The sequence below is a fragment of the Helianthus annuus genome, chromosome 17 (assembly GCF_002127325.2).
Source record: "Helianthus annuus cultivar XRQ/B chromosome 17, HanXRQr2.0-SUNRISE, whole genome shotgun sequence".
NCBI lineage: Eukaryota > Viridiplantae > Streptophyta > Magnoliopsida > Asterales > Asteraceae > Helianthus > Helianthus annuus.
Window position 1 is genome coordinate 54,219,211 of NC_035449.2, and position 13,625 is coordinate 54,232,835.

At 34.4% G+C, this 13,625-nt stretch overlaps 1 protein-coding gene across 1 annotated transcript; it reads right to left on the reverse strand.

Annotated features, from left to right (window-relative positions):
* Positions 1–5,493: 5,493 nt before the first annotated feature.
* Positions 5,494–9,271, reverse strand: LOC110920649 (vacuolar-processing enzyme). The gene is made up of 9 exons (XM_022164834.2): positions 8,894–9,271; positions 8,647–8,811; positions 7,129–7,285; positions 6,941–7,026; positions 6,656–6,855; positions 6,520–6,568; positions 6,222–6,422; positions 5,938–6,144; positions 5,494–5,856 (listed from the first exon to the last, which is right to left on the reverse strand). The coding sequence occupies exons 1-9, from the start codon at positions 9,089–9,091 to the stop codon at positions 5,674–5,676; spliced, it is 1,446 nt and encodes a 481-aa protein (XP_022020526.1). The 5' UTR covers positions 9,092–9,271; the 3' UTR covers positions 5,494–5,673.
* Positions 9,272–13,625: the final 4,354 nt, after the last annotated feature.

Consider the following 13,625-nt stretch of genomic DNA (forward strand, 5'->3'; position numbering starts at 1 on the left):
CCGAACCCTTCTGTTCCTACCCAAAATCATGGTCAATCCCAAACATCCCACGACCCACCACACCCATCCCACTTCCAAGACCAAAACACACCACCAATAAACCACGACCCACACCCGCTAACCACCAACTCACCCCAAACCCATCAACCCAACTTCCCACTGGCCCATCATATGCCTCCGGCCCAAACAGCCCCATCCCACTCTCCCGCAACCCACCTTCCAACTCCCTCAACCACTCACCATCAAACGGCCCACTCTCAACAGCCCCTACCCCCTACCGATCCAATCAATACCCACCACATGACAACTCGTTTAAAAGCCGGGATTACCAAACCAAAAACACACTTAAACCTTCACACCACCAGTACACGGTCCATATGACCTCTTCCAAAATCTCACCTATATGCATTGTCAGATTCGAACTGGAAAACGGCTATGAATGACGAATATAGAGCTCTTATGGAAAATAACACATGGGAGTTAGTTCAACGTCCCGAAAATGCTCATATAATACATTGCATGTGGTTGTTTCGACATAAGTTTCATGCTGACGGGACGTTACAAAGGTACAAAGCTCGCCTCGTCGTTAATGGCAAATCTCAACAAGTTAGCATTGACTGTTTTGACACATTCAATCCCGTTGTTAAACCAACCACTATTAGGACTGTTCTCAGTATTGTAGTGTCTCGACAATGGCCCATTCACTAACTTGACGTCAAGAATGCCTTTCTTCACGGTGACCTCAATGAAACGGTGTACATGCATCAGCCGCCGGGCTTCGTTGGCAAACATAATCCATCTTTTGTATGTCGTTTACAGAAATCTCTCTATGGTCTTAAACAGGCACCACGGGCTTGGTATCATCGATTTGCACAGTTCATCATTAAATGCGACTTTCGAAGTGGCTCTTGCGACACATCACTTTTTGTTTATCGACAGGGCAATCAAACCGCTTACTTATTATTGTATGTCGATGACATTATTCTGACCGCCTCCGACTTGGGTTTCCTCAAAACTATTATACAGTCCCTCTCTAAGGAATTTGCTATATGACCGATTTGGGAAACTTACATCACTTTCTGGGTATTCATGTCACTCGCAACAAAGAAGGTCTTCAGCTCTCCCAAGAAGCCTACGTGCGTGACATTCTAGCACGGGCTAACATGTCAAATTGTAAACCATCAAGCACACCGTGTGACACTAACTCTAAGATTAGTGCTCAATCGGGCTCTCTTCTGTCTGATGGCACCCTGTACCGCAGCCTTGCAGGAGCACTCCAATACCTCACATTCACCCGGCCCAACATATCGTATGCTATTCAGCAGGTCTGTTTATTCATGCATGCTCCACGCGAGCCCCATTTTCAATATTTAAAGCGTATACTACATTATCTTAAAGGCACCTAAGATCATGTGCTTCACATTCGCCCCTCCAAGTCGACTAAACTTACAACTTATTCTGATGCCGATTCTCACAGATCCCCATCCGGTTATTGTGTCTTCCTCAGCGATAATCTCATCTCTTGGTCCTCCAAGCGCCAACATACTGTTTCTAGGTCGAGTGCCGAAGCGGAATATAGGGGTGTTGCTAACACCACGGCTGAAATAAGTTGGATGCGCAATTATTACTAGAACTACACCTGCCCACACGTGAAGCTACCATCATTTTCCGTGACAATGTTTCAGCAGTCTACCTTTCTGGTAACCCGATCCAGCATCAGCGCACAAAACATGTCAAAATTGATATTCATTTCGTGCGCGAAAAAGTTTGTATAGGCGACATCAGGGTACTACACATACCGGCCGACTATCAATACGCAGACATTTTTACCAAAGGACTTCCAAAACAACTGTTTAATCATTTCAAGTCTAGTCTTTGCGTTCGTCCTACTACCGATACGACTGCGGGGGAATATTAACTGAGAGAATATTCCAGAGAATATCTCTAACTCATTATAATTTATGTAAATTGATTTGGTACATTATTATTGATTACTTACCTAGTTTAGCTGAAGGTTGTTAGGCTAGATCATTGTGTATATATTTCCTGTACTATTGTTTTGTAAAGATCATTCAAGTATTCAATCATTAACAAAAACAAGACCTAGCCACTTGTTCACCTTTTCCCACAATGCTACAAAGTTCTTAATCCGCCATTGAAACATTTGTGGCAACAATTGAATAATGATTACACTTGGAAATTAATTTGATTTATTTAAATTAAACAATTGGTCTGTTATAGGAGAAAGTTCATTTGAGAAGAAAATTTAATTGAGAAGAAAAAGAACAAAGGGTAATTTTGTAAAACATTAAATAGTTGTTTTACTTATCTCATTTATTATCCTTTTTGACTAATTAATTAGTCATAAAGACTATTATCCTTCACACTTTTTTGCCTACACACATCAAAAGTTAGCTACATATTTCGAAATTTATCCTACACGTTGAAATTTATCTTACACAACTCGTAATTATCTTACACTTTAAATTATTTTATTTTATTTTATTTTTTTGAAAATGTATATTTTTTGAAGATAAGTTACAAATTATTTAATGTATTTAGCTATTAAAGAAGAAGACTACAAATTAATGACCTATGTAGATTTACCAATGTACTCTTATAGTAACATTAAATATTTATATTAAATGAAGTAAAATAAACATTCTTATTGGTTGAAATTTCTTTTTTTTCTTCTTACAAAAAATTTCTTCTCATTTGAACTCTCCACTCAGTCACTATTATTAAACTTCTTTAAGTTTAAATTAGTCATAATGGTTGGTGAGCACCACCTACCACCATTGTGTGTCGTTGCCTATGTCGTCCCATGACCCTTTTTGTCGCCGTCCCCGTTGCCAATTTTTCTTTCTATATCGACTTATTTTAATTCCAACCCTTTTTGGTTAGAACTTGTTTTTATCAAAACCAAATTTATACGTTATAAAGGGATAATTGCATATATTTACTTATAAACCTCCTTAATTACATATTTATATAATTCAAAAACAAAATTGCATATATCCTCACCTGTAAAATTTAAATATTGACACCCTTTGAGGGCTGGCCCAATAATGTAATGAGGCTAGGCAAGAGCCTAGGGCCATCAAAAGCTAGGGCCTCCATTTCTAAATTGATATATGTGTGATATAGGTTACGGGCCAAGTCTGTTATGGGTTTGGGCTGCAAACTAATCAGTAAATCAACGGGCAATCTTTCATATTCATATAGGAATAATGGATTTTAATAATCTCAACTACTGCCCGTTGGCCGGCAACGGTCCCAACTACAAAAATTTCCACTGGCGGTCTCATCTTTTCATATATTGGCTTTCAATGAACCCTGACTAACAGAACCCTAATGCCGTTAGTCTCCGGTCTCCGGGAAAACGTTTTTGGCCAGAAAACTCAACCTTTTCGTCTCAAACCTCTTTGTAATCTTATTACGCACCTTTAGTACCTTTTCTAGTAAAAAGCCCCAATTATTAAGGTCACTGGAAAAACTCCTTTTTCGCCGAAAACTTCATTTTGTCGGAAAACTCAACTTTTTAGCCGGAAAACTCAAAGTTTTCGTCCCAAACCTGTTTGTAACCATAGATCAGACCTTTAGGAACCTTTTTCTGACCCAAAACGTTTTCCGGAGACTAACGGCGTTAGGGTTCTGTTAGTCAGGGTCTATTGAAGGTCAATATGTGAAAAGATAGACCGCAAGTGGGAATTTTTGAAGTTGGAACCGTTGCCAACCAACGGACAATAGTTGGGATTATTAAAATTCATTATTCCATTCGTATATGGTTTTAGAGTAATAGCGAACAGGTTGGGTTTTCCCGGCAAAAATCATTGAAATCTATTAATGGAGTAATAGCAAACAGAAGTGGGTAGTAAATCATTGGAATCTATTAATGGAAAAGCAATCATCAATGGAAAAGCCAATTTCTTTCCCCACTTTATGCTTCTGCAAAGTGGCGACTATCCTTCTACATATTTTTCTTACGATTCTTGTTTCATATTTTTGTGATTGTGGATTTCTGGTTTCAAACATTTCCGTGGTTATGGAATCTAGATTTCATTGATTTACTAAGGTAAATTTACTAAGGTAAGATATTCTTTTGGTAATTTGGTTGTTATTTTTTTTTTTTACAAACTGTTATATTAAAAAACAGAAATTGTGAAACAAAAAAAAAAAAATAAGAGTCTTGAAGATAATTGTTTATCAAACTGTTAATTATAATAGTAATTTATCTTTTTTCAAATCCAAACAGAACAATGTTAAATTGTAATGGGTAAAATTTCAAAATTTTGATTAATCCAATTGTAAGGCGCATTCCTACTATTGCAATACTGCACTTCCGATTATTATCTCTTCGATTACAAATATTAATTATTATAGTTTGATTACGTTTCTAGTAATAGTTTATAATTTATGGTTTTGTTGGTAGGTTGATTTTCCATAGATGTATAAAACCCTTGCTTGGTTACAATTTATGGTTTTGTTGGTAGGTTGATTTTCTATAGATGTATAAAACCCTTGCTTGGATTTTTGCCTTCAAATCTTTGAGTCCTCAGGTTTGCTTTTTCTTTATTACCTATGGCTATTATTGTTATTTTCTTGCTTTTTTAGATCACTTAGAACACTATAGAATTGTTAATTGTTAGTTATAGTTTATAACAATGAAATGCGAAAAAGCCTCTAAATCTTTTTTCCGTCTAGAGCCTCTAAAATGGTTGGAACGGCCTGCACACTTTCAAAATTAAAAAACCTTATTATAAGAATTACATACCTTTTCTTATGTTATCTTTATTTGTTATGACCGTTTTTTTTTTAATTTTATTTGGTTTTTTAGGTGTTTTTTGTGCGTTGGCCGATTAAGTTTTATTCATTGGTGCTTTTTTTTTACTTTTCAGTTTGTATGTTGTTTTTCATTACTTCTGATCTGTCATATGCATAGTTATGTATCTCTACAAATTTAAGTAATTTTTAATAAAAGAATTGTTTTTATATTGTTATAACTATTTAGCACCACTTTTAATATACAATTAGATTTATTCGGAGGATCCGAGAGAGGGTGAGGAGATATAGAAGGAAACGAGGAATTGAGGTACCTATGCACCTAGAGCCTATAAGACCATTCGTAGTGGGCATTATTTGGGCATTATTTTCAAAGAAAACGCCCCCACCCCCCATTACATAGGGCATTTTTGGGCATTATTTTTGAAAAAAAATTGGATTGGCGTTTTTAAAACAACGCTCAAATTGGAAGAGAACATGTTGACTTGCCATTGGGAGTGGTCCACTAGTAGTTTTTTTTTTTTTTTTTTTTAACCTCCTCTCTATAAAAAAAATAATTGTTTAATAATTGGAAGGGGCGTTATTGCGCATTATTCCCACTACGCCACTTTTACAATAACGCCCAATAATGCCCCATGCTGACTGGACGGTCACGTATCGTAAAACACCCCATGATGAAGGCATTATTGAGCTAAACCACTACACATGATCTAAAACAAATAACATTGTTTTGGTAGCACAATGATCGATAAAACACTTTGTAATTTAAGAAACCTTTATTTACAAATCAAAAGGAAACTATGGAGATTTTAGACTACCATTATTATTCAAATTGCAAGTTTAGACACTAGTATGCACAACTTGTTTTCTTTGGAGCACAATTGTCTTTAATCATGCACTATATCCCATCTTCAAAGGACTCCACTGCCCAACATCATGTTCGCCACAAACATCTGCCGAGGCCGCAGCCATTGCGGCCTCGGTAACCTTGTTGTTACAAATGTTGGCAAACGCCCGCATGTGTTTCATCCCGTATTCCGTCAGCGCACCACAATGCGTCTCAAACACTCGAACCTAATAATATAAAACCAACATCATATATCACAACATTTTAAACAGTTTAAGATCTCACCAAGAGAGACAAATGGTACTTACCATGGACTTTAGGCATCCCCAATCATCTACAACTGGCTTCCCTTGAGCCCGAAGAGAGTTGAGGATCATAAAACCAGTGCTCGAGCCAAATAGTTGCGCCCCAATCGCATCCACACTACTATCCAAATGTGAACGATGATTCTTTATGTCATTAATCTGCTTTAGCATGTCTGCCTTTTCTTGTGACCCATCGATCATTTTGTCATACTACAACAACAGAAAAGTCGATGAGTTTCCATTACGTAAAGATTCCCTTAACTTATACCAAAAGCTTCATCTCCTACCTTCCGCTGGAAGAACACAAGATCTGCATCTCTTTGGTTTACGACACCCATAGGGGTGCCATTAATAAGCACGTTATCAGCTACTGTAGATGCACCGAAACCTTGATAAAGGGAAATGCTCTCCACCCTAATGTCTTTAGTACCATACTCCATCACATGGGATCCTTGAGAGCTGTTGTGATTGTAAGTCCTCACTTTTACCTACATGTTTATTTTATTGTTTTAATAAATTCTTAAAGTTCACAAAAACCTGTTACTTCACAATCAAAATTTTCTTCTAGTAAATTTGGTCACTAACCTTTTTGTATTGTTGCTCTAATGTTTCTCCCTTGGTATCTTGTTGGTCACTAACAACAAATAAAAACACAATATAAATCAAACACATGAATTTTTACATTTTATAAAGAACAAGATGAATAAACATGCGAATATACCTATCTTCCATCCAAGCAACGCTATACAAATCACCCAAACAAGTGTCATATTCGGGTGGAGGAGGAGGATCCATATCGGGGCAATAAGTTCCCCAACTGTTTTCGTCCGCGTTTGAAGCTGTGGTGACATAAATGTTCATATTTTCTTTCAACAAACCTTCGAAGATACTCCCACTCTCACAAGATTCAACATAAATAACCTGGTAGAATCTGAATTTGATTATATATTTTGTAAAAGCTTAAACGTTTGTTTTGCGAAAATTTAGTTAAGTACAAGCTGATCACCATTTCTTTGTATGTCCCAGCAGCATGTTTCTTTTCCAAAACCTCTATGAAGTCCTTTGCATAAACATTGGGCAAGTTTGGCATTCCTGTCATGAACATTTATGTAATAAATAAATAATAGTCATATAAATTATAGACCACTTTTGTTTGAATATATTTCATAAATGTAGGATGATAAATGTAGAGACCAAGTGTTCCGGGGCCTCCATGATCCGAGTAATATACGAAGATCCTATCATTTGGTTTACTATCAACGACCTTCCCGCTTCCGCCTTTAACAGATTCTTTGTCACCAAGCAACACAGCATAGAGATTGGCTGATGTCACATTATCCCCAGTGTAATCCTATAAAAGAGTTTACTTGAACTACTTTGTTATGATAAAAAAGACTATTAAATATTAATGGTTGATATCATAGATAAACTATAAACTCTTTTGAAAATTTATGGTGAAAACATTTTAAGAAAATAAACTTGAGATAATTATGTATTTTATACTGATTACCAAATTACAACTAGTTTAACATGTGACTAGTTAACTTAAATTAATATTCTAACATATGGTTCTTTAATCAGGTTCACATTGGGCATTTAATAAGGATTATAGGCTATATGTATACCAAAGATATTACAATGGGCAAGATTAGGCTTTCTTGATGATATAATAATGCAAGTGGGTTTTAACTTGTTTTTCTTTGCTTTGGTGGGTCTTATCTTGGATGCTATTAATTTAAGGTTTGTAAAATCCAAACTTTGGTGTTATTGACAATAGTATCTTACTTGGTGCAAAATTATTTTGGTGGACATTAATTTAATTCATCCTTACGAGTGCATATATTTTGTTATAATAATGTAAAGATTAGTTTATTACAAAAACAAAATTGTAATATTTGCAATGTGCCCAGACCATATCCCTTTCATATGACGCTATGAAGCGTGTATTTAAAAAAAAAAATTAACTTCAATAAAGCATTTTTATATTAGTTTCATTGACTCTTCTGTAAAATTTATTTTGGGCAACATTTACTCATTTAGTCTCTTGATTATACGAAAACATCTTATATAAATTCACGTTTTAATTAAGTAAACTAAAAGAAAGAGGTGAATATCACTATTTTTATTGAATAATAAGTTTTTTTGGATACAGGTTTTGCTCTTCTTGTAATTTGATGTGACATATTCAAGTAAAATTACGAACGTTGAATACCTAGAATATAAGTAAAAAACCTTACAATTTGAAATATATATAACTAAATCTAACATACTTTTTTTTCTATAGGAATCTAATTTTGCTGAAAAAGGATCACTTAATCAAATTGTATTACAGTATAGTCACCAACCTAACATTTTTTTTTTTATAAAATAACGAAACGTAAGGGAAAAAGCAACGTATGCTATTAAATTAATGATGCGATGCACAATAAATTCTATAGTATTTTGGTTATAGATACTTTAATAGATATTTATGTGATTTAGGTAATATTTCGAAAATTAAATTCACCAATCGATAATTAAGAACTGTTTGAAAAAGTTTCTGTTTTTAACATGTCTTATATTTTGTGTTCATGTAATTTTATTCCTAACAATGCCAAAAGTTTAGCGAAACAAACCTGTAGGAACAAATATTGAAAACAAAACCATATAATCAATTCGTCACGAGATAATAGTTTTAATAGTAGTAAAAAAAAGAAGAAAGTGAAGCATCACCTTAGGCACTCCAGCATAGACATCATGACCTTTAGGATTGTTGATAATAACCCCGGGCTTCGGGTTACTCTCATGGTTTGCAATATCATCATACATGAATACTATGATATTCTCGTCTTTTAAACCTCCTCTTTTTAGTATTTGATACGCGTGACAGATATCAGCCTACATAATATAAAATAAAAATAACGAAACATGGTATGAAATAAATATGGCATAACATAGATATTTATAAAGATGTGTTTACCTGATGTCTATAATTATAGTACCCATTTGAACCAGCCACAAGAACCGCCCATGTTGTACTATCCTTTTCTCCTTGTATCTCGTCATTAACTGAGCACGACCCTTTTAGTTGGCATGACAGCCGAGCACTTTCCAATGATGGTGGAGTCAAGATTAGCAGCAAAAGGTTGAGTTTAAGAACTAAATGCCAAGACACCATTGTCAAAAAGAAAGAAAGACTATGATAGATGGAGAAAATAAGGGGAACAATTGAGCTTTATATTGGCAATCCTCAAGTTGTTGAGAACTATTTTAGGACAACTCACTAAGTTGTTAACAACACGTTAATATATAAACATACAAGGTTTAGCTTTCGGATTTTGTTTTGTATAAAATGTTAGTGCAAGGCAACAAAAGGAAATGGAATATGTAAATGGGCAATTAAGGTCGGCTCCAAATATGAATTGTCATCCATGATGTAGAAGGTGATTGCTCCACAATGCTTCACAATTTGCAATCATTGCACCACACAATTTTACTTTACATGAGATAAGTGCATTTTTTCTAACTTTTTTAGTGTTGAAATATTGGTATGATTTTATAGATCAAAGTCATAATTGAGTCTCATTATTTATTTTGTTTCTCGTAGATACGTGTATAAAAATAGTTAATTTGATATATGGTCTAGATAAATTTATATCAAATAGAGTTATAACACATGATTAATAACATATTGTTGATTCTAAAAGAATGAATTGCTGTGAATATTAATTTATGATATAGCTAAATTACATCTACGTAGATAACAAAAGAATGAAGTCTTGTAACTTCTTAATTTATGACCGAGTATCTAAAACAAAACCATGCATCACTTGGGCGGTGAAACCATTATTTTGGTTTCTAGGTTTCTATTTAAAAGAATAGTTTATGTATTTCAATTATAGAAAACATTTTAATAACAAAATGATTTATTATAAATTAAATTTTAAATCATAATCATATTTACATTTGACTACAACTATTATTTATTATAATTAGTTTTATTTTTATTAAAATCGACAGCCACCGGTCCACCTCCATGACTCTACTTCCACCACCAGCATTATTAGACCTTAGACCCAAATTCTTTATATATATATATATATATATATATATATATAGAGAGAGAGAGAGAGGGGTGGGGGGCTTCGGATTAAGAGGAACACCCCTATAAGTTGTGAGAAGTTAGAGAACTTCGACTTTACGTGTAAGTTTTGCCACTATTTTTTTACACATGTAAATGAAAATGTTACAAATACAATTGTAAAAAAAAAATCCGATTAGTGTTTTCAGTCTGCTGTAAAAAGCTACTGACATCAGCATTTACACCCACTGTAAGGTTTTTTTTTTTTTTTTACAATGGTGTAATCAATAAAAACTATTTTTTTTTTTTGTGAAAAATTGGTTTTTTAGGATTTTATGGTAACTTTTTATTGAAAAAACCTTTGTTTTAGCCGAGTTTTCTAAGTTCACACAACTCGTAGAGTTTTTATTTTACCCTAATAGATCTGTAAAAAATTTACTTGAGTTGAAAAAACTTGTAACAATCTCATATAATGTTTTTTTGCTAATATTTCTTTTATAGTTAATCTTTATGAAAAAAATATGTAACAATCTCATATAATGTTTTTTTGCTAATATTTCTTATATAGTTAATCTTTATGAAAAATTATGTATGCAAAAAATTACATATGCGTAAACGCAAAAAAAAAAAAAAAAAAAAAAAACATCTACATAATGTTGAAGGCAATTTGATTACGTAATTTTTCTTACACTTATGAAACCCAAAAAAATACGTGTGTAGAATTCCGCAATGCATGTTTTTTACATCTCTAACTCTAATTACATCTCTAACTCTAAGTTAGTGGTAGATACATGTTTTAGGAGAAAAAAATATAAAATTGCTCATAAAGTAAGAAGTTTTTACGGTTCTCATAAGTCAGCGTAGTTTTATTTTATCCGAATCCTATATACACATACACTATATTATATAATATATATGAGGAGTATAAAAAAGTATTTACATAACTGTAAGACCTTAAATAATACTCCTTACGTCCCATTAAAAGTGTCATATTTTTAATTTTCAAAGTCTTTATTTATAAACTTTGACTTTAATTATATATTTTTTGTGTTATATAAAACTTGATGAAAATTAACCCGATAAAAACACTTGTAAAACGCACTCAAATCAAATAACTTTCACCAAGTATTATCTAGCACAAACAAAATTATTTAAGGTCAAAGTTTATAAATAAAAACTTTGAAAATTCAAAATAGGACACTTTTAATGGAACAGAGGGAGTACAAATTTTAAAACACATTATACAATCATATAAAACATATAATGGATATGTATGGTAGGACTAAAACTAGTGTGTGAGTGCTTGTAGGGGATATTTATTCCTTTCCAGTGGAGATAAAACTCCATCAAGGGTCTTCATGGAGTCCATTTCTTTTTGTGGTTCTTTTGGATGAATTGTCCAAGTCGATGCATGAGATTGTCCCGTGATGAATGCTCTTTGTCAACGATATCGTGTTAGTTGTTGAGATAAAACAAAACCTGAATGTGAGGGTAGAGGAGTGGCGAGCAGCTTTGGGAGACAAGGTTTAACGATTAGCCGCTTTAAGACTGTGTACGTTTCCAATATACAAGCGACGAAGACGACACGTCGATCACCATTTGTGGTCAAGTGATTCCACAGGCAACTAGGTTCAAGTATTTAGGATCTATTAGACAAAATGATGGGGAGATAGATAGAGACGTAGCTTACAACATCCAAGTTGCCTGGTGTAGCTGGAGAGTAGCCACTGGGGTATTGTGCAACAGAAGGTTCCCAAATAAATTAAAGGGAAAATTCTATAAGATTGCAGTTAGACCGACTTTGTTATATGAGACTGAATGTTGGGCCACTAAGATGACACAAGCACGTAAGATGGAGGTAGTAAATACAAGGATGTTGAGGTGGATGTGTCTGCACACAATGTTAGACCCGATAAGAAATGAGGTTTGTAAGGAAATGTTAGGAGTAGTTAGTATTTTGGATAAGACTAAGGAGGAGAGATTGAGATGGTTTGGACATGTTAGGAGGAGAAAGATGATAATGTCAGTTAGAAAAAGGAGTGGCTATGGAGACGTAAGACAACGGTTAATAATTTCTAGGGTAGGATACAAATTTGTCTTACATATGGATTAGAGACTTAGATGTCCAAACACTCTAGGAGGATTTTGAATATGTTTTGTGACTTTGCATGTCTATTTGTTGAGTATCATGATGTTGTCGTTTCTATTTGCAATATGTTACTATTTCACCACTACCTTTGTTATTAGTGGGTTTCTTTTTTATATATTTAGTTTTGTTTGTTTGTCTGCTTTTTGTTTGGAGCCGAAGGTTTCTTTGGAAGTAGTCTCTCTATCACCAGAGATAGAGGTAAGGTTTACCTATATCCACCACAAACCCTACGAATAACTTTGTTATTAGTGTAATTTACTTGGTATGGTTGTTGTTGGTTGTTGTTTGTTGGTGCATCCGTCTGTCGTCTACGTCTTGTATCGAGTCTTGTAATGTACTAGTTAGATCAGGGCACGAAAATCGAGGTAGTGGGATTTTAAGGTGATTCCGCTTGAAATATCACCTGGACAGTTTCAAGCGAAATCACATTGTCTTGATTCCGCTCGAAGTGTTAAATGATGATTTCGCTTGAAGTGTTATGTTGTAATTCCGCTTTAACTGGACATATACATGTTCAAGTGGAATCTAAGGACTATATATAGGGGTCTCAAGCGAAATCTCAGAAGAAATTCCTTCCGGTTTGCAACGAAGTGCTGTCGAAGTGTCGAGTCGCTGTAAAAGTCATTCAATCAATAGAATCGACAGTTTAAAGTGTAATACTTGCTGAATTGACCTCAGTTTCTTAGTTTCCGCCTCTGAAACTGAGACAAACTCTTCTGATCGACTCGTTCGGGTTTGAAAACGATCCTACAAATGGTATCAGAGCTCAGGAGGAAGAGTTCATACCAATTCAGCTGCATTTTCTGTTTTTCTACACCTTCTTTTCAAATTGAACATCATTTCACGGTTAAAATTGGATCAAAATTTCACTGTTTTCGCGTAATCATGATTTAACAAATCCTTAAAAGTTTAAAGCTAAAATTCAAACTAAAACTGGTTATTTTGATAATTCCGCTTGAAAGTGTTCGATTGAATGATGACGTCACAGTGATTCCGCTTGAATCTTGGTCTTGATTCCGCTCAGAACTGTGTTTTCGCTTGAAATTGTATATTGATTTCGCTTGAAATCAAGATCCCGCTTGGAAGTTCAGTGTGATTTCTCACCAAATTGTTGAGTGATTCCGTTCCAAATTGTTTTAGTGATCCCGCTTGAGAATTTCTCGTGATTCCGCTTCAAACCAAGGTTTCGCTTGAATTGTGTGATTGATTCCGCTTCAAATCAGGGGTTTCGCTTGAAAAGTGGTTTTGATTAAACTTGATATTTCGCTTGAAAGACTGTTTGAGAATTTCTGGAAATTTGAACCATGGACGAAGAATTTTACAATGCGTTCGCTACTCCGGTTACCCCAATCAGTCTTGCACAGAACACGATGTTGGAAAACGAAACGGGAACTAGGCAAAAACCGCCCAAGCTAATGAACATCGAGGAATATAAGGGTTGGGAAGGTCGTTTCGAGAACTGGGTACAAGCAAACTATCTTG

Excerpts from the sequence above, each read along its gene's own strand:
- LOC110920649 (XM_022164834.2), bottom strand. The coding sequence starts at position 9,091 with ATGGTGTCTTGGCATTTAGTTCTTAAACTCAACCTTTTGCTGCTAATC. Across the intron at positions 7,286-8,646 it reads TCTATGCTGGAGTGCCTAAG|GATTACACTGGGGATAATGT; the intron begins GTGATGCTTCAC and ends ACTCTTTTATAG. Across the intron at positions 6,856-6,940 it reads CTGGGACATACAAAGAAATG|GTTATTTATGTTGAATCTTG; the intron begins GTGATCAGCTTG and ends AGATTCTACCAG.